The following is a 24,241-nucleotide window of genomic DNA, read 5'->3' on the forward strand; positions in this document are numbered from 1 at the left end:
CAGCAGGATTTGTCTGATGGTTTTAATACAACAGTGAGACTGGATTATTGAAAATGTCTGATCCTCACTATTCTTTTCTCAGTTTGCTTTTTGTAGTTTTAATAATTTAATCCACAACAGAGGGCCATTACGAAACATAAGTATTCTGCCCCATGGATTGATTTTGCAAGGATTTAAATACTTTTAAGCTTAACGTAATAAATGGTGCAAGCAGTTTTAAGCAGCCTAGGTTAGATAAACAATGTAAGGGATTGAATGTCTGCCAGATATAGAATTAACGGATTTCAAGATAAAAAAGCCCAAGGAGGCAACAAAGAAATGAAATGCCTAGTGAAAAGACAAGCAGTTTCCTTTTTCTAAGTCCTGGAAATGCAGGGGATTTGAAAGCTGTCTAGTTAGATTACAGAAAGACTAGCACTGAATCTCTCTAACAACATGCTGGCATTTTTTTATTCCCAGACTGAAACATTAATAAGACATGGAAAAGTGTGTTCTTCCTTAACTTAAAAGGCATGAGGCCCTGCTTGTGTTGAGAAGAAAGATACTGTAACATGAGTTTGCTCTTTTAGGAGTTTTCCCAAGCAAAGAATGTGTGCAGCCTCTCGACAGTTCTGCATGGTCCTTGCATCGTATTCTTTCACATGCCTCCTGTCAGGAAAGAAAAAGAAGTAACAGGATACTGATCTAAACCAGAACCTTTTCCTTTAACCAAGGAAAATTATTTCTTCATGAAATCAATATCAAATTAATAAACACTTAAGTTGATCTAACTTGGTCTTCATAAGGAGTGCCTAATTGTTTATGTAACAGTGCTTCAGGGGGATTAATGATGTATACCAGCTTGCAGCAGACTACTCTTTAAAATGGATTCTCCTCTATGACAAGCGCCGACACTTCCATAAAGCACCATTAGGAAACTAGCAAGACTGGTGACTTATTAATATTCAGCGTGAACGCTATCCCATCTCCCACTGCTCTCCAATGAATAATCCAGCATGTCACAGAATTTGTTTTTCTATTCATTTTAATTTCTTCAAAATCATTGTTACAGTTTTATTGTTTCTCGAATGTTTTGCATTCCAGTGTGAAATAAAAAAATCATGAAATTATACTTAGAGGCATATTTTACTGTTAAAAAAAATTAATCAATGAAATGTGTTGGAGTTCGTAAGCAGTAGGGTAACAGACACTATCGGTTCTGTCGTGCTATATTGAAGCACCTACCTAATACATTTGTTTAAAGGAAACGTTCATGTAAAGCGCTTACTAATAATATCACATTGAGTTTTACAAGTGATTAAAATTGTTTTAAAATATTTAAAAATATATCAGTAGTACTGTTTTTGAGTTGAACAATTGTATTTTAAAGATTTTAACTGATTTTTTATTCAGTATTTTCTGTAACAATTTAAATGTAATTTAATTTGTTCTGAATAACCATCTGATGCAAAAGGCATTTTCTTTTTGTAGCATTTGGTAAATTACAAAATTGATTACATAAATTGTGATGTTACAATCACACTGATTGATATTCTCTGTTATGAAATTTGAGGTGAATTCTTGTTGTCTGGGAGTGAGGAACACATACAATATAGAGCCATAGATTTTCTTTCAGATTGCAAATCATTTTCACACAACAGCATGTAGACTACAGCCTTTTCTCCTTATGAGAGGCACTGGCACACAGTCTCAATCAAAGTGGAAACTGAGTCATTTAAGTCATTTGTTGGATTAAATGCTCTTTATTAAAATCTTGGTAATTTTATTTGCAGGGTACATGATTAATATAAAGGCCATGAAAAAAAAATGAAAAAGCAAAGCTGACCACTAATGGTAGAAATATAATGTTTGATACAAAACAATCCAATCTGACTCAGGTTTCACTGGGATTAAAACTGAGATAAATATTTTTAATGAAGACTTTGGCCACTGCAGGTGTAACTTGAGGTTAAATTAGCAGACATGAGCATGTAGTAAAGAGTTAACTTACATATAGAAATATATTTTCTGTGGGGATACTTTTATACCTCCCGTAAATATAAAAACATGTCAAATCTTAACCAAGTCAAGGTTATTAAAATAAAAGTACAGGTACAAATCAATTCTAATCTTTTTTTAAAATATGAAGATATGTCTTATCTCTTTTAGTTTTCTATTTAATCAGGTCCTTTGTTGCTCAGTTAACCATTGATTTTCTTATTGAAGTAATCTGCTTCAGATTTCATTTTATAAATGAAATGTTTAATTTTTAAACAAAACTAAGATGATCCTCCGAGTCCTTTTGCAGATTTGTCCATCATATTGAATGAAACATTATTTAAACGACAGCAGAATTCATTAAATATAAATGCAATAATGATGCCTGGCTCAAAAGAACTGTGACCATTTTCTCTTTTAGAAAGTATTTTTCCATCATTCTTTTTGATCAGTTTCTTTAACTTGTGAACCAAAACATTAAGCACTCCTTTTTAAATTTTACATTTTATTTACCAAAGAGTAACTATCTGCTATGTGATTAGCAATAACACAAATGATGATAACTTTGTCCTCTTAAAGTTCCATTTAAATCATACAGTACAGTATATGTAATTAAATGTATAGATTTATTCATCCTCACCTGTTCATTTATTCAACACCTTCAGTTAAAATCCCAGGTTGTACATTTCAGTTTGTTTAGCTAAATGTGTATTATCTCCACCTACAACCTGTATTTTTTCAATACATATTAATAAACCATAATCAAAACAAACTGATGTTTACAAAGAGGGTGCCAGTCCTTAGCAGAGCTATGTCATAATATACAATACAGTATGTGTATATGATGTACTGTACACAGTATATCACAAAAGCTAAAGTAACACTACTGTATGTATTATTTTTTAATCAAGGCATGCTGTAGAAGAGCTGTAACATGCACAGTAGTATTGATATGGTTTCACACTAAAAGCATAGTTAAATAATAAATATTGTTGGAATGGAAGTTCATTCTTTCATTTCCCCCTGTAAACATTGTAATAGTAGTTCAAGTAGGTAGCTGTGACAGCATGTGAAGGTTTCTTTTTTTCTCTTTTCAGCATGGAATAACCTTTCAGTAAAGGAATAAACCTTTACTTGTTTGCAACAAGTGTTAAGGTTGTGTTAACTTGTATTAAACCTTTGCAACATTGTTATATGGTTCCCCACCCTCTTGCAGGTGCAAGCGATGCCAACAGAGGAGGCACCTCTTATTGGTGTTTTCAGTAAATTTTCCTTCAGTATAATTACAAGTAACTTTTGTGACTCAAGTCAGTTTTCAAGGCAGGTCTGCTTTCAAGACATAAACTCAGAAAATTATTTTTAGAAACTCTGAGAGGCCCAGAAATAGTGTCAAATTTAGGGGTAGTTTGCCTGAAGATAAGTCTTGGGATTTAAGGGGAGATACAGAAAACAGCATTTACATAGTGTGCTCTGGGAATCTGTGTCCAAGGCAAAACTGCCTTGGAGACAAGATCCATTTTCAACATGAACATGCAGGTAACTATGGTATGTATCTGTGTCTCCTGTTACAAGGGAAGTGCCTTTACGAGGAGAGAGAATAAGAACACCTGATCTGATTTGATTCATTCAGCCATCACAGTTCTTTGCCTGACAGAGACTGACAGGGCATATTCTAGAGCAAGATGTGCCCATGTCTTTCATCGACTTCTGTCTTTTCTGTAATCCCTTTCATGTCAGCTAACAGCATGAATCATGACGCTGGGCATTATGCCTTATGAAGAGGAAGAGTTCTGAGAGTTGATGAGTTGAAAGTGCCAGTGGTTCTTTCTTATGTGAGCTCTTTGCTTCTGTTGTTGGTCATTTGAGGGTGATGGAATTCTTTACAAAAATTAAATTTTCCTTCATGGGGCATCAGCCTGAGCTCTGCAGCTTGCGGAGCCGCAGAGTCTGTGGACTATCAATACCAGCACACAGCTGCCAAAGTCCTGCAGGTGCCTTTTGACACCTCCCAGTGACACCCAGGGGATGCTCAACCACCTTTACTGAGCCTGTCAAGGTACAGTACATCCAATGACTGTGCAACAACTTGCAGTTTTGATCTTTTGTATAAGAATATCCATTTTGTTGATCTAGGGTATAAAAGTCATACAAAGAAGAGTCAATGGTGTTTTCTTTGCTCCTAGCTTTATACACATAAATAAAGGTTTCTTATATTGTCCACAATATTTAAATATTTGAAAAAATCATTGTTTTCAGGACATTTTGAACACAAATCCTCATATCCATAGAAAGAAACAGTTTTTCAGCTACCCAGGCATGACATTTCTTTCAGAACAGCTTTAGAAGTACTTTTGCCAAAAATGTTCTAAAATAAATGCTTTTAAATGAGGTTTGTTTTTGTTTTTCAGAGTTTTGTTTTGTCATTTATTCATACTGCATTTGAAACCCAATGCAAAAACTATATACAGTATGTATCATATACCACACTGTACATTTATATTAACAGTAACAGTAAATATTTGGAACTGAATGCTGAGTAATGATCAGTTCATTATATTGCTTCCTTAGACTATCTCTGGAGTCTCTGGTATTTAGATAGCTATCAAGATAGACAGTATTAACATTTAACATTTTTTATTTTTTTCAATTCAGTTGAAATACTGTATATAATATAATACATTTAACGGCCTACATTTTTCTCACCACATTTTTACAAATTGCAAAACTAAGAAACAGTAACATCCCATTCAATAAATCAGCAGTTACACTACGAACGTCTAACATTTTAGTCCAATTCTAGAAAAATACAGTATGTCTACTATCAGTCTATATTAAGTAGATAGAAATATAAAACTGACAGCTGTGCATATACTGTACATATTTATACATTATATATGCACAGTTGTCAATTTTATACAGTGTACTAACCTATAAATTTTCAGCACTGCCAGCCTTTAGTTTTTTATATATGTTACTTACATTGTACATCAGAAAGAAGAAAATCAGAAGTTCTTTTTCTGTTCTTTATTCTTTATGCTCTGTGTACAGTACCTTAAGGAATTTGTAACAAAGTGGCAGATCTTTTTTTGTTTTAGGGATATGAATGCATAAACAATTTGCATAAAATGTTTCCTTAAATGCTGAAGGTTGAAATATTTCTGAACATGAGAAAGCAGGTATGATAGAGTTTTCGGTGCTGGAAAAGATCTTTGTCTGATATCCTGTGAGCTCCCAGTGGGATGTTTGTACAGCAAGACAAAGATAACAGTGAGGAAATTACTGTACATCCCTCATGGAGCAGTTAAGATTTTAAACAGGAACTGGCAGATAGTATATGCAAAACAGCTTACAGTGGACAATATAATGTTAGCTACTTAAAGAGTCCACCTTACAATTAATGCTAATTTGGGTAAGAGTGCACCAATTAGCAACAAGTGGCAACAATCATAAAGCATAATTTGCATAAATTTAGTTAAGATTTGTAACAGGAACTGGCAAACAGTACTGTATATGCAAAACAGTTCAGAATGTAAAACACAACATAACAGACATCGAAATATCTTGTATTGAAACTGGAAACAGTGGGAAATTAATACGAGTGGTTTAGTGGAAATGGTTACATTTACATATAAGAGTAAATGTTTATATTAGCTTGTTTTTTGGGTGACATAGGCCAGTAGGCCTCACCATGCGTTAGCAGTGTCTGCTGGGACTGCGTTATATGAGCTAAGCAGAGTAACTAATGCTCATCGACAGGACAGGTGGCACTCAGGCCACTCTTCTCTAGACAAGGCCAAGTCAGGCCTGCTGCAGGTGGGAGACTGGGCAGCTGGGGGACCAAGCGCAGACACTGCAAAAGGGCAGCCTGTGAGGCAGACTGGAATTTGATGATCGTGTATTTGAAAGATTGCAGTGTTAGACAGACAGACAAGGAGTATTGAAATAAATACATTTTATAACCTTACTTGCAAGTAATTTGTAAAAAATGCACTAAATTTATTTCTGTTTTTTTCTTTTCTTACATTGAGTGTACTACACACACAATATGTACTAAGATAAGATATGCACTAAATGTATTTTATAAATTTTACACATTTTAATTTAAGATGTGCTCTGAATTTAAATTTAAAATGTGCTTTGATTGAAAATTGAGACCACTTCACATTAGGAACCTTCACAGCATGGTATCTTAAGTGATGTCTTATAGTATGTACCTAATAAATAAGGAGACAACACATTAAGTCATAAGGCTTGCTGACATTAGCTACAGGTAAGTAACCAAATGTAATCTATCTCAAGGCGCTCAGAAGGGAGGGAATTAAAAGGAATAGTCATAGTGTTGATACAGTTGTGTAGATCTCTGTATATTTTATTATCTTCTTCCTCCTGAATAAACAACATGTGTGTGCCAGATGTATACTGTAAATTATTTTAAAGGTTTTGTACTGTATGTGTTAATGTAGAAATAACAGCAATTTAATTAATTGAATTAATTATTCTGAATAAAATATGATAAAAGTATATTTTAAAAATATAAACATAAAATTGTATCATAAAAATATGATAGAAGTCTATAGTAAAACAATGTATTAGATTATGAATGCAGTGCCAGCACAGTATTTCAAACTCTGTTATATCAATGTGATTACTGTTTGTATGAGGTTATGTTGTTAAAATAAAACTAAAATTAAGAAATGGGTTATAATATAGAAGACATCTTACATCAGTCCTTATTAAGATTCAAATTTATTTCTAAAAAGTAAAAATTTAAATAATGTTCCCAGTGACATTATATTGTGAAAAGCGTAAGGACTGGGATTGTGGTGTGATATTTTTATTTTTTCTGTTTACTACTGAAAATTGTATTTCAGACCACATTAGAACAAAAATGTTTTTGTGTTCACCTCCCCCCCCAAAGGCTGGAATCAAACTGTACAATCACAACTGTTTTTTACAATTAATGCAGAATGGAGCACTAATTAATCATTTGAAATACAAATGTTATTAGTCTAAAGCAAAAATTACAAATGTCACTTTATTACACGGATACTTATGCTTTTCAAAGTCTATTTTCAATTTTTTAAAGTAAGTAAGTGTGTGTGTGCAGTTCCAGCACTGTCATTTTCCCTATGTGATGAATTTCAAATAAGAAATGTCTTTATAATAGAAAATTCAGGACTGGAAAAATAATATTAATATATATTTGCAAATAAAGGATACACTTACCTTAGTATACAATATGGTTGTGGATAAAGGATAAATTGAAAGGGTATCTGTAAACATAGAATGAATATTTATTCCCTGATGGTGTCAAATGCCCTACAGTCTTTTGTTGGATATTTTAACTGCAAATTGTTTAGTGACAGCAAAAAACTGCATGTTATGAAGTTGTTAAAGGTGTAGTGCAAAGACAGAATAATGCATGTTAAGTGATTTTACTTGGTACTGTATTATAAAGAAACCTTTCTTGTTTTTTCTTGAGGCACTTCTGTGTGTATTTCTGCCACTTGTCAATGTGTTAGTCAGCTCATACAGGGCCGAAGTCTTTGAGCCCACCAGGAGGTGTTTGTGGGGGAATTGTCACAAGTGATTGCAATCATACAGTATGTTGTGAGTTTGAGTTGTTAATGTTGTGATATTTCGGACATTCTCTTTTGGGCAGTATTGTGTTTAATATTAGACTGTCGAGTGAAAGTATAAATGAAATGATGGAATTTTGCTTTGCATCATGTTCATTTATTAAATGTTAAATGAAATATATAATTTGGTATGAATTCTGAATCTGTGTTTGCAACTTATTTTATAAGCTTGTGTTGCTGGTAATGACCTCTTAGAGCATATCATGTGATGTTGTGTATTCTAAATAATTGCAGAAGATTTATATTGAGCTGAGAACCTGTGAAAATTTGTCAGCACTTACCTTGAAGTGGATTCTGGAATGGCACTATTATTTAAAGCGCCAGATAGAAGTTTGTGAAGTCTCTAATTTGGCATGTACAATGTAATCTGCTCACATTTTTTGAAAAAGTAACAACATATTCTTCTGTGAAATAGATTTTTTTAAGTAATAGTACAATATAACAGTATATGGTACAGTGCAATTGGTTACTACATTTTTGCATGGGTGTACTGTATACTATTTTAATATTTAACTGTTGCCAGAATTTGAATTGCCTCTGTAGTAAAAACACGATATCAATCATCCAGCTGTCCATGAATCTTATTTTTTATCTAGAATTGTGCCAGTGTTGTGCATTTAAAACGCTCTAAGTGCTGCTGCTTGATTTGGGGGTTGGATTAAATGAGTGTGCTATTAATAATAAACTAAAAAACGTCTAAATGTCTAAATCTTCAATGAAAGTCGGTGGCTGTTTCTGGACACCCTTTTTACTGAAGAGGATTTTAATTAGTCTTAAAACTGAATTTCACATCACATAAAGTCTGAAGACATGGCATTGCAAAGCGATATGCCGTATTTTATTTTCATGGAGGTATTTTCAGAGCAGTGTATGATAGATTGTATGTCGATTTTTAAATGTTCTCACGAGAGTGCAGAATTTTAAAGGAAAGGAAATTATGCTTAATTGAATTTTGTTCTTGTGTATCAGAAATTTATAACACACGGTTAAAGTCTGTACAGCGTCAGGTGAGGATTATCTGAGTAGCAGTTGTTCAGACATATTTTCTCTGCGGGGTTTCGAACTGGGGAAAACGTTTCTGTAATAAATAGAAGAAACGTGTTTTTCTTTCATTTTGCGTTTGCTAGAGAGGAAAAAAACGGGCTGGTACCATCCTCACTGATTCGGTGGGGTGAGATATAGTCACGTTCTTCGGCTTCACAACGAAATTAAAAGTGACGGAAACACGGGGTATAAGACATAACTGAAGAGATATAAAACCCTTTTAGAATATGTATATATTATAGCAGATTTTAGATAAAATAATAGATTAATAAAAATAAAAACATTTGTGCTTGATTATGTTGTTAGAATAGCCCTCCCCTCTACTGTAGTTTCAGCAAAAAGGAACAGAGTATCAATCTGATGCTGTCCGCCGTTTCCAGGGTGAAATTTTCCCTCAGGAAGCATCCGAAGGCTGCTAATTAGAACAGCGAGGGAAAAAAAGATCAACCGGAAAAAAATAAATAAAATAAATAACACTACAGCAGGTGTAATATTCAGAAGATTTCACTCATTTTGCAGCCAGAAATAATGGTATAAATAATGTCTTCCTTTAAGTAAGGCTAGATACATTTAAATTTTCTGTTGTTATTTCAGGAAATGGGTAGGTGTTGCTATGAGGACGCTGTATGGAGGAATTTAATCAATCAGCACCGCCGGAGCTGGACAGCTCTTTGCCTTTTCCTTCCATCTCTGGAAGCCTTTTCTCCCGTTTAAAATTAAAGCTTACTGCATATCATTGCGTGCTTTTTTCTTCTTCTTGTCTTTACTTTTTTTTGATCTCGTATTAGATAAGGTGCAACGATGTAAATTATTTTAGTACAGGTAGATATTCGAAAGTACCGTTAAATCGAGCCGCCGTCAAAACTAAAGCAGTCTGCCTTCTTCTTGCAGTAACGATTCTTGGGGATCCTGGTCGACCAAAGGATGTAAGACTGTCCTTACCGATGCATCCCATACAAAATGCTTATGTGATCGTGTATCCACCTTCGCCATTTTGGCTCAGCAACCAAGAGAAATAGTAAGTATTATAAAATGTTATATTCGTTTGTAAAAAGGCTGTGAAAGGTTGTCTTGTAAACGTTTTAATTAAGTGCTTAAAATAAGGTAGCTAACAGCTGCGTTAAATGTATATTATGCACAGATATCACAGCAAAGAGGGAGAAACAAGTTTTACCTGAGATATTTCCTTCTAATTTTACATATGATTTGAATGCTGATAAATGGTTGCGTGTTTATGTATTTTTATACAAATGCGTGCTAAATGACTACAGCTGTTATGGATGCATTTTAAAGGAACATGCTGTACACTTTTGCAGTGGGTCGTGGAAATGTGAGATATACAGTTAATAAGCAGCTGTGTGGGAGTGTATGTACAACTTGGTTTGAGAACAAATAGAGCGGTTTGCTATAGAAGTTAGAAATGGCAGAAAAGGCCGTTCCATGCATTTTGAGCATCGGCTATAGGCAAGAGCACACGCAGGGTGATATTGAGGCAGAGGTCTGCAGCACCTCTGGGTCAAAATACTTCTTAGATGTTGTTATTGATGTTTTTGTTGTCTACCATCGGATAATCAAATCGTTTTTCAGGATTCTGAATAATACTGATTCTACTATGACATATTTGAACTGTTGCTACTTATTTAATTTTTGTTTTATGCAGTTAAGTCCTTCTGATTTCATCACCCATTTTTTCAAAGGCTGTAATGTTTTTCTAGACAATGCATGAATAAATTAAGATCAAACAAAAGCAGTGATGACAAATTTACTTCAGATGTGATTACAGTAATTGACAGAAGATAAATTAAAAACAAATTCCATTTAATGCTTCACCATTCAGTAGATCAGACATACTTATTTCTCTAAAGAAAGATATAATCCCAACAATATACAAAACCAATTAAACCTCTTTTTCCAACTGTTTTTAATTTAAGTTGCATTACTTCTTGTATTGTTACACCCATAAAATGATGTATAGGATCACAGTACTAGTGTGTGATTTATGTCCATTTCCATGGATCATGATCTTTGCTTAGAGATTCCAGTATGGGGTAGGCCTTAAAGAATCTTGTTTAAATCTTTTTGCTAAGTTAAGTTAAACCTTTCATTGTAAGTTTTTTTATATATATGAGAAGATTGTACACAGAAGTATTTACTTTCTACCAAAGTAATTTAAATTGTAAACAGAAGTTAGAAATGTATTTCAATACAATAATATTGACTTTAGAATACATTTTTGGTGCTCATAGTTATATTGTATCAGAATTATTTTTTATTGAACTCTTTCCATAGTAAAACTGATCATCACAAAGTGAAAATGTAATATAAGTGGTGTCTTTTTAATTGTAGTAGCAATGTATTTTACCAATGATATGTCTTTTTGAAAAAAATATTTATGAGAATTTAATTAATATATCATAATAGAATGTCATGCAGAATTTGGCATCATACTGAAAGTGGGACGTTTTGTAAAATATTAGCCCCCATTAATTTTTCATTGATTGAAATGTTTTCAATGATTTAGGCAGTGAGTTGTCAATTTCAGATAAAAGTTTTGGTCAGATTTCCTTGTCCAGTCCATAAATCTAAATCAATCAGCCTCAATATGGCTTGAAAAGTCCTGACACATCAATCTGCACAGATGCTAAGATTGTCTTTGTAAACTCTGTACATGTTTAAAATGTGCTGAGTGTATATTGAGTGGTAACATTGTGCTGGTGTATTCACAAGGCCAGAGTCACTGCTTTTCCAGTTCCCCTGTAGGAGGAGGAAATAGATACAGTAATGTAGTTGAAATTGATGAATTTGGTATCTAGCCTTTACTAGTTTGTGATTCTTGAAATAATGCTTGAAGCTTTACATTTATTTATGATCATATGATTCTTTAAAGATTGTCAACCAAGGTCTCATATTGTTTAATGTTTATTGGAATACCACAAGTGTTTATGTCTGGGCCTGAGACTGTAGCAGTTCTTGATGCTTGTACTGTATATTTATTTCCTGAAATAAGCTGCTCCAGACACTCTCTGTGTGTTGCATTTGATTTCCAGACCATGGAGTACTCAGGTGTACCTTCGGTGACGCTGATAGTAGGCTGCGGCCTGTCTTGTATGGCCTTGATCACACTGGCAGTTGTTTATGCAGTGCTGTGGAGGTAAGTATGTTCTTTCACTGCACATATGTCAAGCGCCTTAGAAAAAAAAGAAAAACATTTATATTTATTTTACCTCATAATTATATATGCATTTGTTAAGAAAAGATTTATAAAGTGAATTAACATAAATAAAATTAGTAAAGTAACACATCAAATAATTAGTTCAGGTAGGTAGCTGCGTCAGCATGCGTAGGCTGCAAAGGAACAAGTAATAGGTTTATTCCATGCTGAAAAAAAGAAGAAACATCAATACGTTTTACATTCCAGAGATTCATGTTACTTAAAATGATCCCTATTTATTGTCCTTATTTTTACTTTTTTTCTTTTTATGTTATTTCAGGTATATCAGATCAGAACGGTCAATCATCCTAATAAACTTCTGCTTGTCTATCATCTGTTCTAATATCCTGATACTGGTTGGACAAACGCAAACACACAACATGGTAATACCTGAAAACTTGCTTTCCTTTTCAAATGGCAAATTTATTGTGACTTGTTTGTTATATATTTTATGTAATTATTGGAAATTATTTCCTCAGCAAATATAGCTGGAAAGGGTTAGCATGTTATATTGTCTGCTTCCTTGACATTTAAATTACTGGTGTTTACAGAGTGTTGTATTTTCAAATCTAGTACTTCCCAGATTTTCTTTAGTGAAAGAGAAAGTGTGATGTTTAACAATGATGGTGATGATGTAGTGACTTAACAAAACTTGCTTTATCTAACAAACTGCTCTTCTGCTTAAACATGAACAACAAAAATGCAGGTTACTCATAATACCTGTTAGCATGTCTGGAGAACATGAGCAACTTTATTTCCATTTTTGAATGTACATGACAAACATAATCATTATGTCTCCCACATAAGCCACACTACTTTTAAGATTAACTTTCGCATCCTGGACTGAAGACTTTCTTCTTTCTTTTCCATGTTTCCTATTACAAGCTAAATGGCTCTGTGGGTGTGTAGATGAGAAGTGACAGTAGAGGCCTGGCTTGAGTTGCCTTATCAGAAACTGACTGCCTATTGGAACTTCTTTTGTGCAAATAATTCTCACTGCCATCGTGTGTTCATGAGAGTAGGAGATACTGCATTCATTCTTGGCTTAATTTCATAGTGAGAAACTCAGTTATGTCAGTTGACAGTTCATTCAGAGACAGAACCTGTAGATCTAAAACAATTAAGGTAGAGGTAGATTGATGAGGTAGAGACACAGTGCAGAAGGACAAGCTCCTCTGGGTTAACAATGCTTCTCTCTCCTCATCCTGGAAAGACACAACCCTTCACTTTTTCAAGGGAAATAAATCCTTCATACCTAAAGACTTTAAAACAGTGGGCTTGTCATCCACACTGTGCTGTCATTCTCAGCTTCAGAAAGTAAGTCCCTTGTGAACACTTCATTAAGGCACCAGTGGAAAAGTAGTTAGAGCTCTGGACTCTGAACTACGGGGGATGTAGGTTCAAGTCGTGTAGGATATCGCTGTTGTACCTTTGAACAAGGTAGTTTGATTGGTCTGATAAATTTCTTGTTTTATAAATAGGTTCTATTCACGTTGTTATTATAAATGACAATTTCATCTTAATTGAATACTGGCTTGTTTGATTAAATAAAGGATCACACTTTCAATCAATGAAGCATCAGTTATGAATTATAAAGCAGTTGTTCGCTTGTACAGTGAAGTGGTGGTTAGAAGTGTTGCCTTATGCAGTATACTGTATAGATTACAGTATATATAGATATAGATCTTGGATCTCTGTTTTGTATGGGATGTCTTTGGAAACTTCAGTTGCATACCATCTTTCAAAAGCATGCAGGCTCTGTTTGACTGGATACTTTAAGTGGTGCCTTTCAGTGGCTCACTGGTTCAATCCTCTATCCCCTTTCAAGACAGGAACTGGACACTCTATCTTATATCTCTGACACCAAACTGGCTGACACCTGTGGCTCAGGTTTCTCTCTGTCCTATGGAAACCAGGCAATTTCAATATATAGAATAGTTGCTTAGAACTGACAAAACTATTCTTAGAGTGTTTTTATTTTCGTAAATATATGTACTGATGAGCAGACTTTTGGTGTACAAATCAGTCTCAGCTGCAAGTTGATGCAGCTGATGAGGCTTCTAGTTGATGAGGGTGAGACCGAACATCAGGATAAGCTATTGTAAACCAAACCACACAACAACCCTTACCACTTCCAAATTTTTCATAGTGTACAATATACGGTAGTCAGAAGGATACAATAGTGATTGATATCAAATGCAACCAGAAAAAAATATTACAGAGATGTGTGAATGAAAGATAAAATAAGATTGTATAATACAGTATGTCCTGGGATAACAATTCCATACCTTCTTTCACAGAGAATGACTTTTATCTAACAGCATTTAGGTTGCTTACCTTTATACTGCATATGCCCAAAAAGCTGCTACCTGTATATGATATGAATGAAATGCATGTGTTGCAACAGTTGAACTGGAAAAAATGTGTTCATCCTTTCTGTTCCTAACTGTGGTTAACCTTTGCATTTCACCCCACACTGAATAAAAAAAGCAGCAAAGATGCCACATGTCCTAAAAATTACAGCCCTTGCCTTTATTATTGTTTAAAACACTTATTATTTGGTACAGAAAATATATGAAAAGTAAAGTAAAATTGTTAAAAAAGGACAAATAAGTCATAATAGAATCACACCTACCACTCATACCTGAATTAAAAGCTGCAGCCCAAGTGCTTGATGGCGGGTATCCACTGGGTAGCTGGCACAGCCTCTGTTGAACAAAACTTCACTGGGTTTGTGATGGAAAGTGGTATGGAAATTATTATGTAACCCAGCCTAAATGTCTGAGGAAAGCCAGTCTTCACCAGAGCTTCTGCTGACATGATGTGAGGTGAACATAGTTACAGTAAAGGAACAAGTAATAGGTTTATTCCATGCTGAAAAAAAGAAGAAAGAGAACACAACGTTTCGGCCGTGGAGCCTTCTTCAGGTGTCACCTGAAATAGTTACAGTAATACCACTCATAGTTTGAGAAACTGGGTTCATCTCCAGTGCAGCCAGTGATGTTCCTCATACCAAGTGTTGTTACCTATAAATACAAACTGCATCTACCTGTTTGTACACTGAGTTATTTTACACATAACTCCTTCTGCGTTATCTTTTAACTGTCTGTTCAAATGCCATTGTGAAAAGTGTAAATTTATTTTCTACCTTGGATTTGTGGCTGTAAATCTTTTGATTATGTCTCAACTAACTTACTGGAAACCTGTCCTGTAGAATATGTCTCTGGATGTTTTTGTCTTGATTTAATTTTCACTATATTAAATAGGACGCCCCCATCATCCCCTCCTGTTTTTAATCTGTAAGGAAAAAATTATAATCACTTATAACCTCTCCCTTCTCCATTCCTTGCTTTGTCATGTTTTCATTGCAACGTTTCCTGTTTGAATATTGCATTTCAAGGTTTTGGAAAGCTGTAGGGCTTCTTTATTCTTTTATTTTATTTGATGATTAATCATCAGTTGAATTACTTTTTTTTAAAATAGTTTTCCATTTGAAAGCCTAGAAAAGGGGTTGCTTGTTTCTTCTCAGGTTTCTGCTCCAGCCAATCCATCATTAATGTTAAGATCTGCACGGCACCACATTGATTGGGTTCTAGTCTGGGCTGTTTCGTAAGAAGGGCCTGGGGTCAGCAGGGCTCCCTCTGTGTTGCCCTTGACTGGGGACAGTGTGTTGTGCTGTGACTGTCATAGTTGCTGATAAGCCAGGGAAGGTTAAACAGCAGACTGCTAGACCCCGCTGGGTTTCATTAACTCTGCAAGAGATGTCCTTTAGATTCATTCAATCAATAAAGATGACGGGCAATGAGGTGATGAAATCAGAGGATGCTCTGCAATCTTTTGTCTTCCTGACTTGTGGGCAGCTTTCCACAGTACAGATTTGGACATCCTTGCAAAGTTACACATGAAGTGAAAAAACACAAAAGGACCCGTGACTCAATGAAATACAACTGTATTCAAATATTTATTCCATTTTTCAAATAAAGAGACACAGGTGCATCAATTGATGTATACATGTGTAGTGACAGTAACCTCAAGTTAAGTATTTTAAAAAAAAAAGCCTTTATCGTGTTAACATACTGTAATGGTGATGTTTATATCTTCACAGTTCCAAGGCAAACATTGTCACAAAAATCAATATTGTTTATTCATTTTTATTTTGCCCTGCCCCAAGAGTAAATTGAGTAAATATAATTTTCTGCTGCAATAAGCAAAATAAAACCAGAAAAACAAGCATAGATGAAAATAAAGTCCTATGTATACAGTAAGTGCCTTAGTAAGGCTGTTTTTAATATAGTAGAATTTCTGCACTTAATAAATAAGAGTTATGAGCTGCTTGCTTTACACATTCAGAAGTTAAGGAAATTATTTATGTTTCTGCATTTCCCTGTTGCAGACATCCCTGCACAAGAGAAACATCCCAATAGAAATGGACCATGGAAAGTGCACTGAAATCTATGTGCAAGTTAAGATTGAACAATTCTCTGAAATTTGCCAAGGATCTGCCCAAGATACTGTATTGGTGCAGTACTGGGTGGCTCCGTATACAGTATATCATACCCAGAGAAGTGAGGTTACTTTCATGTCAGCTTTGTGTTTTCAGAAGATGTTTGTCGCTGACATTGTTCATTAGCATGTTGAAAATATGAAAGAAATATTTTTTTAAGAATTTGGAGTTGCCAAGTATATTTTTATATCTCCCCAATTCAGAGTTTGCAGTTTGCTAATTAACTCACTTTACTGTAGTATCCCTCCCACACTAGTTTCAATGTGGGAGAAATAACTCCACTGTCGGATTGTGCAGCCTTTTCTCTGAAATGAAGCCATCTGCTTCTTATTCACACCGTGGTCTGACAGTGCCAACAGCATCAGTTAGCATCAGCTGAAGACGTAATGTGTCTCTTCCTCATAACTATGAACATTCATGGCCAACCATCAGTAGTGGGGTCTCTGTTCTCTGACAAACCAAGGGAATCCTGGTAACCTACAGTACCTGATGTTGGGGGCACTTCACAACATGTGCCCTAACCTCAGAGACAGCAGGCTAACTTGTAGTTTGGATTCAGAACTTCACAGTATGGTCTATGGATGGTAATGCTCCAGTATAGCATTTTCTCCCCTTTTCCTGTCTCCAAATGAAGCCCAATTTTAATTGTAAAACTCTGTAAAAAAGTGTCTCTTCTCAGTGCCTTTTGCTGTATTTGCATTCTTAAGCTTTTAAAAGTTTAAAGTTTTCACTATCTCTGAATAGTGAAATCAGTTTTCAGTTTTCTTGAATTTTGACTGGAACTATCAGGACTCTTTTCTAATTTAAATTTACCTGCAATCTGCAGCTTTGAAACAAAAAAAACCCAATTTATACTTGCTTTCTTAAATCTGTGTTAACAAGAGGCTAACTTTAGAATTCCCTCCTTGTATTCTGTGATTTCATTCAACAGGGTATTTGTTATGTGATGGGTTTCTACCCAAAGAATACTGAATGGTTGGTTTGAAACCTGCCTGTCAATGAAAAATAAAACATATTGATGCTCTGTGATAGGTACAACTTGTAGTTACATTACATTTTAATGTATAATAACGGCACATGATAGTGTTGTGGTATTATAGTCTATTGGCCAATTTTAGTCTTATCTTTGAAAACACAACTAGTGTAAACCTGATACCATCAGGAACTATTAACTATTTATATTCCAGCGGGTTTGAGCTCCTTATTCCAGACATTATAATGGTTGTAAAAAGTAACAAAAATAAAGGTAATGAGTTTAATATGTGAAGCCCATGTTTCATACAGTACTTTAGTAGGGCATGACTAGTTGTACAGTATAAGTATTCAGAGTGTTATTTTTCATTTTTATGTATTGGTTGTTTTGTGGAATTACAACTTTCTCTTAAAGGCACTCCAGCCATTTTGTGTTTCTGGCTTTATTGTGGAAAGCTTATCAGTGGATTTAAAGGAATGCATAATTCAAATAATTAAAGTACAGTAAATGTAGCTGCCAAAATGAAGAAATATATTTACAGACAAAAAAATACTTGAGTAGATAGAATTTAGTGCTTTGAGGTGCTGCAATCTTGATTCATGAGTCTTTCATCTCTGTAGATGTGTTTTTTTGTATGATTGTGCTCTCCAGCAGCATTGCTGAACTGCTGAAGAAAAGCTGAACTGTTGACATTTTGTTATATGTCACTTGTATTCACCCATGAGAGATTTCCTTTCTTTTATCTGATGAGCATGTTCACTGCTAGATGAGGAGAGATGTTGCCAGAACATTCTTCAAATTCAACAGTTTTGACATTAGATTCAGCAGCATTTTAATTCCTCTTTCATTCCTTTGAAGCCCTTTCTCTGAAAGGAGCTCTGTGCTCACAGTCCTGCCATGTTCATGTTTTGACTCAGCCAGAGGGCTGGATTGGCGCAGGAGCTCCTGAGGCATTGTGGGTGTCCGTGCACAGCAGGGTGATGACAGCTTCCTTGTCCTCTCCTTGTCACCATTCTCTGCGCTGCTCTCTCTCTGCAGTCACATATCTGTTTTTGTATGTACAGGACTCTTGTTTCTTAAAAATGGTCAGAATGTTTCAGGATGAAGGTTGTTGGTTTTTATTTGGGTGCTTTTGATAGGAAACCTAAGGGTATGACTTCAGAGAAGAAAAAGCTTATATCACTGCCATTTGGAATGCTGACTTGAACAGAAATGTTGTCTTTGTTTATTAGATTCTATGTCACATTTTAGAGATTTTCTTATCTTTTGGGACGTTTTGGATTTCCAGTGTTTGTATGAGCAGTGAAGCAAACATAGACTTTACAGGGTACTGTATGTGAACTAAAGTGATATACAGTACCATTGTTTTTAGTATTGTAATCCTGTTACATCAGAGAGACCCATTGTGTGAATGTCTGCAGTTTATTGTTTCATGCTAACATAAACATTTTTAAAGTTTAAGTGTTAGGACAGCTTGTTTTTGGGGTTTTTTTGCATGCTACTCAATCTTATTAGGAGTACTGTCAAAAGGGAGGTTTTTGTAGAAATTCAATGCTTAGATATGTAATTTAGTTTTCAGGGGTATGTCCTGAAAAACTGATCTCCAGCTGTTTGAAGAAACATTCAGTGAGGTCTTAATACGGATCTATAAATACCCCCTAATTCCACTCTGCTCTGTTTACACACTTTGTTTTACTTTTAAGACTGGAATATTTAAACATTCTGAGCAACTTTCAATGCAAGCATGATGTGTAATCATACTACTGCCAGTGCTTGGCTTTACAGGGCCTGCTGTGACTCTTTGCTCTGCACATATTTTATCTTTTGGCTCAGAGCAATAAGCTTTTGTTTTCGCCTGTCTCTATAGTACAACAGCTTAGAATTCCTGGGCCTTCTTTTCTTAGCTGCTATGTTGTAATAATAGCTGTATAAAATGAAATATACCCGCATGTATGTACTTGTCAGCCTGAGGTTTAGCTTCAAAAACATTAGTTTGAACCTCCGGTTTTATTATTTGTGCTTCGTGTACCATACTATTTTTTGTAAAACCACCATTTATATAATTGCCTTCAGTGTTTCTAAATTCAGAACAGCGTGTGGTTTATTAGAATCCATCTCTTTGTTGTCAAGATATCCTGTGGGATTGGAGTCTCTGAGCTGTCATGTTCTGCTGTCATTTGTGTTTTCTTAATAGTGAACATGAAAAATAAGAAAAATAGCTCAGAAGTACTGTAATAATAATGGTGGATATTTTGTATGGTATGCGTATAATATCAAACATCAAATGCGACAAAACAACTCAAGATGATAAACTAAAAACAATTTCTTCTTGCAGGCTTCGCTACTATTCCAGTAAGTACTTCATAGTTTCTCATAGTTTCTCTTCAGTATTGGTCAAGAACTGGTACATGATGTCCATATGTGACTTGTTTTTCAAATGTTTTTCAAGATCCTTAAACAGAAGGTACTGTATTTAGAAGGTCAGGAATGCCTTAAGTCATACTAGTTTACAATTGTGTACATACTAGTACACATTGAGGGTGTACATACAATTTTATCTGCCCATTTTAATGGTAAATTTATCTAATATCAATCTGCATAAATGCCTGTATATACTAAAGTTATTAAGTGATCCAGAATTTCTGTAATAAAGCAAGCACACAAACACAAGCTCATGCATTGTGGATTCATGATGCCATGTGGTGATGCCATCATGATGTCAGCATAAAATGCTCATTCCAAAAGATTCTAAAGACCCCAGTCTGAAGATCAATTTTTGCTCCTTTTTGTTTGAAAGAAGCATTTATGAAAGCAGGGAGTCACCTACTCCAGGTTTTTGCTTTGCTCAGTCTGCCATTTTGTCCGCTCATCAGTAAACATCAGCCAACATTTACTCGCTGCTGGTGCCTGCACCACTTCCACCTCAGGCTAACCCAAGCCAACCTCGGTGCCAATAGCTTCACGTTACTCCTTCCACGACAGTGCAGCATCTCCCACAACCCATCATGGAACTCCATTCCATTCAATCCTTAGACTGGTGCTACTCCAAAACCCTGCATAACCAAACTTTCTCTATTAACCTGGAGCTTGCACACCAAAATCTCCTTTATTAAAAGACTCTTCATTGATATAACGCCATTCATTTAGGAATCTTTTTGGGGTTCTTGTCAGCCTCACACTTATGGTCAGCCAGGCAAGTTACACCAAATTTTCAAATGCTATCCCTTTAATCCATTGTCTTTACACAATTATTTAAAGCTTGACCAAACTATTGAATATATAAATGTCAGGGTGTGGCAACAGATCATTTAGGGCCACAGGTAGGACATCTCGGTCTTTTGCATGGAAATGTACCTTTTAAAAATAGAAACGTGAGTGACCATTCTCACTGCAGTGAATTGTTTTCTTTTCCCTTCTATTTAATATGAATGGAGGTGTTTTATAAATCAGTGCTGTGGCCTGGCTTGCACTGTGTCTTGTAGTTTCCCGTTGGTTGGATGTTCTTCTACAGCAAACAGATCATGATGATAAAGTACAGAGAGTGGCAAGGGAAACACAGAAAAGTCATGGACTGAGCCAAAAGTAAAATAATATCTATATAATATAATATTGTAATATCACGCACAGTTTAAGATATCATATGAGTGCTTCTGAGCTGCAGGAAGATACGTAAGAAAGTGATGTAGGTGTTTATGTAGAGAATACAGTGTGGAATGTGAATCTAAGGATGCTTTAGGTATTGAGCCCTACTGGTAATACCCAGCTCAGTCTGGGCTACCATACTGCAATAAAGATTGTATTGCCTTAGAAAGAATTCAGACAAGTGCAACCAAAATGGTCCAGGGTCTCACAGCATGTTCACTGGGAGAACTAAATCTCTTTAGTCTAAAACTGAGGAGATTTAGAGAGGATTTGATCTAAGTACAGTATATAAAATCCTATTCAAAATAGGGTACTTGTACTGTATATAGCTAGGTCCAATCTCAGGCACTGTTTCACATTCAGCAGTGAAGCAAGGGTCACAATAAGACCTTTAAGTGGAATTATTTAGAGCAGAGAATTCAAAACACTTTTAAACTTTTACTCAAAGAATACTGGGTATCTGAAACAGACTCACTAGCCAGGTGGTTGAGGCCCAAAGTCTGGGCTCCTTTGCGAACTGTTTGGATGAAATATTTAGATTAACTTAGATACTAAACTACCTAACAAGTAAAATGTGCCAAACAGCCCACTCTCATTAACAGACCTTTTTTATATACTGTTTGCTAATCGAGAAGATATTTTAGTGTATTTACACCTTCGGTACTGGAAATAAAAGTGTTTTGGATTATAATGTAAAAAGAATGAGATTTTCACAGTAGTGCTCTTCTTTGAAAGATTCCAATATTTACAAAAAAACATAGAGCCCTTAACATATGTGGGTAGGTATTCAAACATGGGTTTGGAATTATCATTAAGAAAACTAGATTTCAGTTCAATAGGGCAGGAACAGGTGAATCTAATGGTATCATAGACACAGTTAATATATATCTGACAAAGTAATCCTCATACTTAATCAGTCCCTGTGTACATTCATGTAATTCATGTAATGCATTCATTCAGTATACAGCATTTTTGACTTTATGACAGTTGTTATTTTCAGGCCACTTCTGCCCTTAGTCTGCATCTGCTAATATTGTATCTTAACCTAGAGCTATGGAATTCTGTAAAATACGCATTACTATGAACTTTCCTGTTATCACTTCCTCTTGACAGACCTTTACATGTTTTCTCCATTTTTCTGTTGGGACAATATCTGTGTACTCTGCATGTACTGTTAGTACAGTTAGTCCTTACCAATTCATGTCTTGTGCTCCATACATGACCATATAATAGGATCATGTGGGGCACATTTCTGTAAGTATTTCAGCTTTTGCTGTAAAGTGTTTTGGTCTATTGTTTGTAAGCCTACACTGTATGTGGTCCCAAAAGTGATTTTATCTATTGTCCTTGTGGTGGAAATTGTGGCACTTTGAACTATTTTTTTAAAACGTTATGCGTAAATGATGTATCCATGGGAAAAAAAACACTGTTTTCTACTGTCTTTAATATTTGCAGCACTTAATTTTTACAGTTTAGCTGATGCCGTTGTGTAATTTACATTCAAAGTATGCAGGTTAACAAAATCCATTACGTTACTGAAATTGGTCAATAAAAGACACTGATAGACACTGAAAAAAGACACTGATAAATGAAAACCTATAAGTATACAGTGTATAATAAGTGAAACAGAGGAGACACAGGTCAGAGTCTGATTATGGACATAAAAAGCTGTCATCTAACTCATAAGTGTGATATCCCATTGAGAATGTTTCCACAATGCACATCTACTACACCAATAACAAATGATAAAACAGCACCCTAATGGGCAACCCAGGGATCAGCAGCATTTCCAGTGTATTCTGAATCATATCAAAGTCAATGTAAATTAAGTTAGTAGTTTGTTGTACATTATTTTCCCTCATACCCATATCTCAGCACTGATTTCCAGTGGTGATCTTACGATGCACTGCTTTGATCTGTGGCAATTAAAGCTTTGGCAGGGATAGTGGTTGTTAAGTGCTCAGCTCCAGTCAAGCTGGGCTATTAAGGAAAGATTCAGGGATGCTTCTAGAATGATATACCCAAGCCCTTGTGGTCAGCACGGACGATGAGGCAGAGGGTCCTGCTGTTGCTGCAGCTGCTGCTGTTTTCATGCTGGGCATGACTCCCAGACTAAAGCCATCACAATCCAGCCACCAGAGCAACACCTTCTCTTTGCATTTGTGAGATGTCAAAAGAGAATGCAACCAGGATTTAATTGCACTGAGAAAATCGCATCTGAATTGTGGAGTTAATTTAGCCGGTGTCAAGAGTCGGGATGTTTGTCAAACATGTGTTTGCCCTAGGGTGACACATGCTCCGCTGAAATGTTCTTGCTAGTTAAGTGTACACTCAGTCTTTCTGGAGCTATATTTCTCCCAGATGGAAATAACAGCTTAGCTTGAAACAAAGCAGGAGACTGATTCAGAACATCTTGTCCACAATTAATCAACATTCAAGCAAGAGCTGCTTGGATTTCTTTTCCAATTAACATTGCAGAGCTGCTGTATTTAGTGTGAAAATGTTTACAGTGCTGGTCTCCCAGCTCTTCAGCAAGATCAGGACTACACCCTGCTGGTGACACCTGAAGCTTTGTGAGTGCTGGGGGACTGGACATCCCAATGAGCTCTTATTCTGAATCTTGGGAGCACAGCCTTGCAGAGTTTTCAAAGGGCACTGGAACAAAGTAATATTTTAATTTATGGCCCAGCTTGTAAAACATTTCACAAAAATGACTGGTGTTCTAAAGTGTAGTAGAAGACAGATTGTGAGAAAAGGGTTGTGATTTCAACCTCCTATCTCTGTTTTTAATGAAAATGTATTCTTGCAGATGTCCTGATGTTTTTATACAGGTATATCATATCAACAGTATTGGTTATGGCATAAAAAGCCAATACTGTTATGTCTTTCATAGGTTATATATTAAAATAAAGAGCTTATCACAGCATTGACCTTGAAGATCCAGCTTTACATGCTCTTATTGTAAAAAACTTTATCTTAAGAGAAAACACTCATTAAAATGTCTCTTTTATCCTGTATTTTATTATAAAATGTAAAGGTGTGTAAAAATACTGTTTCATGCACATCTTTATTTTGTGGTGCTAAAGTTAGCATAGTCACTTTATCCCATTCTAACTTGAATTGAATTAATAATACTATAAGCCCAATCATTTACAGTAGTTCAAAAGTGGATGTTTCTAAAGAATGGTGATGTCTCAGCATGTGAGAATCACATTTATCAAACTACTGACATGTTTTGGAAATGTGCAGCT

General features: G+C 35.3%; 1 protein-coding gene across 1 annotated transcript in view; it reads left to right on the forward strand.

Moving 5' to 3' along the window:
* Window positions 1–24,241, forward strand: part of adgrb3 (adhesion G protein-coupled receptor B3) — a 182,374-nt gene that overhangs the window by 126,279 nt on the left and 31,854 nt on the right. Inside the window, exons 17-19 of the mRNA XM_088934242.1 lie at window positions 9,552–9,678; window positions 11,708–11,811; window positions 12,152–12,254. Coding sequence (XP_088790368.1) covers window positions 9,552–9,678; window positions 11,708–11,811; window positions 12,152–12,254 — 334 coding nt within the window. The remainder of the gene's footprint in view (window positions 1–9,551; window positions 9,679–11,707; window positions 11,812–12,151; window positions 12,255–24,241) is intronic.

This window comes from Atractosteus spatula, chromosome 15 (assembly GCF_055471065.1).
Source record: "Atractosteus spatula isolate fAtrSpa1 chromosome 15, fAtrSpa1.hap1, whole genome shotgun sequence".
NCBI classification, from domain to species: Eukaryota; Metazoa; Chordata; class Actinopteri; order Semionotiformes; family Lepisosteidae; genus Atractosteus; species Atractosteus spatula.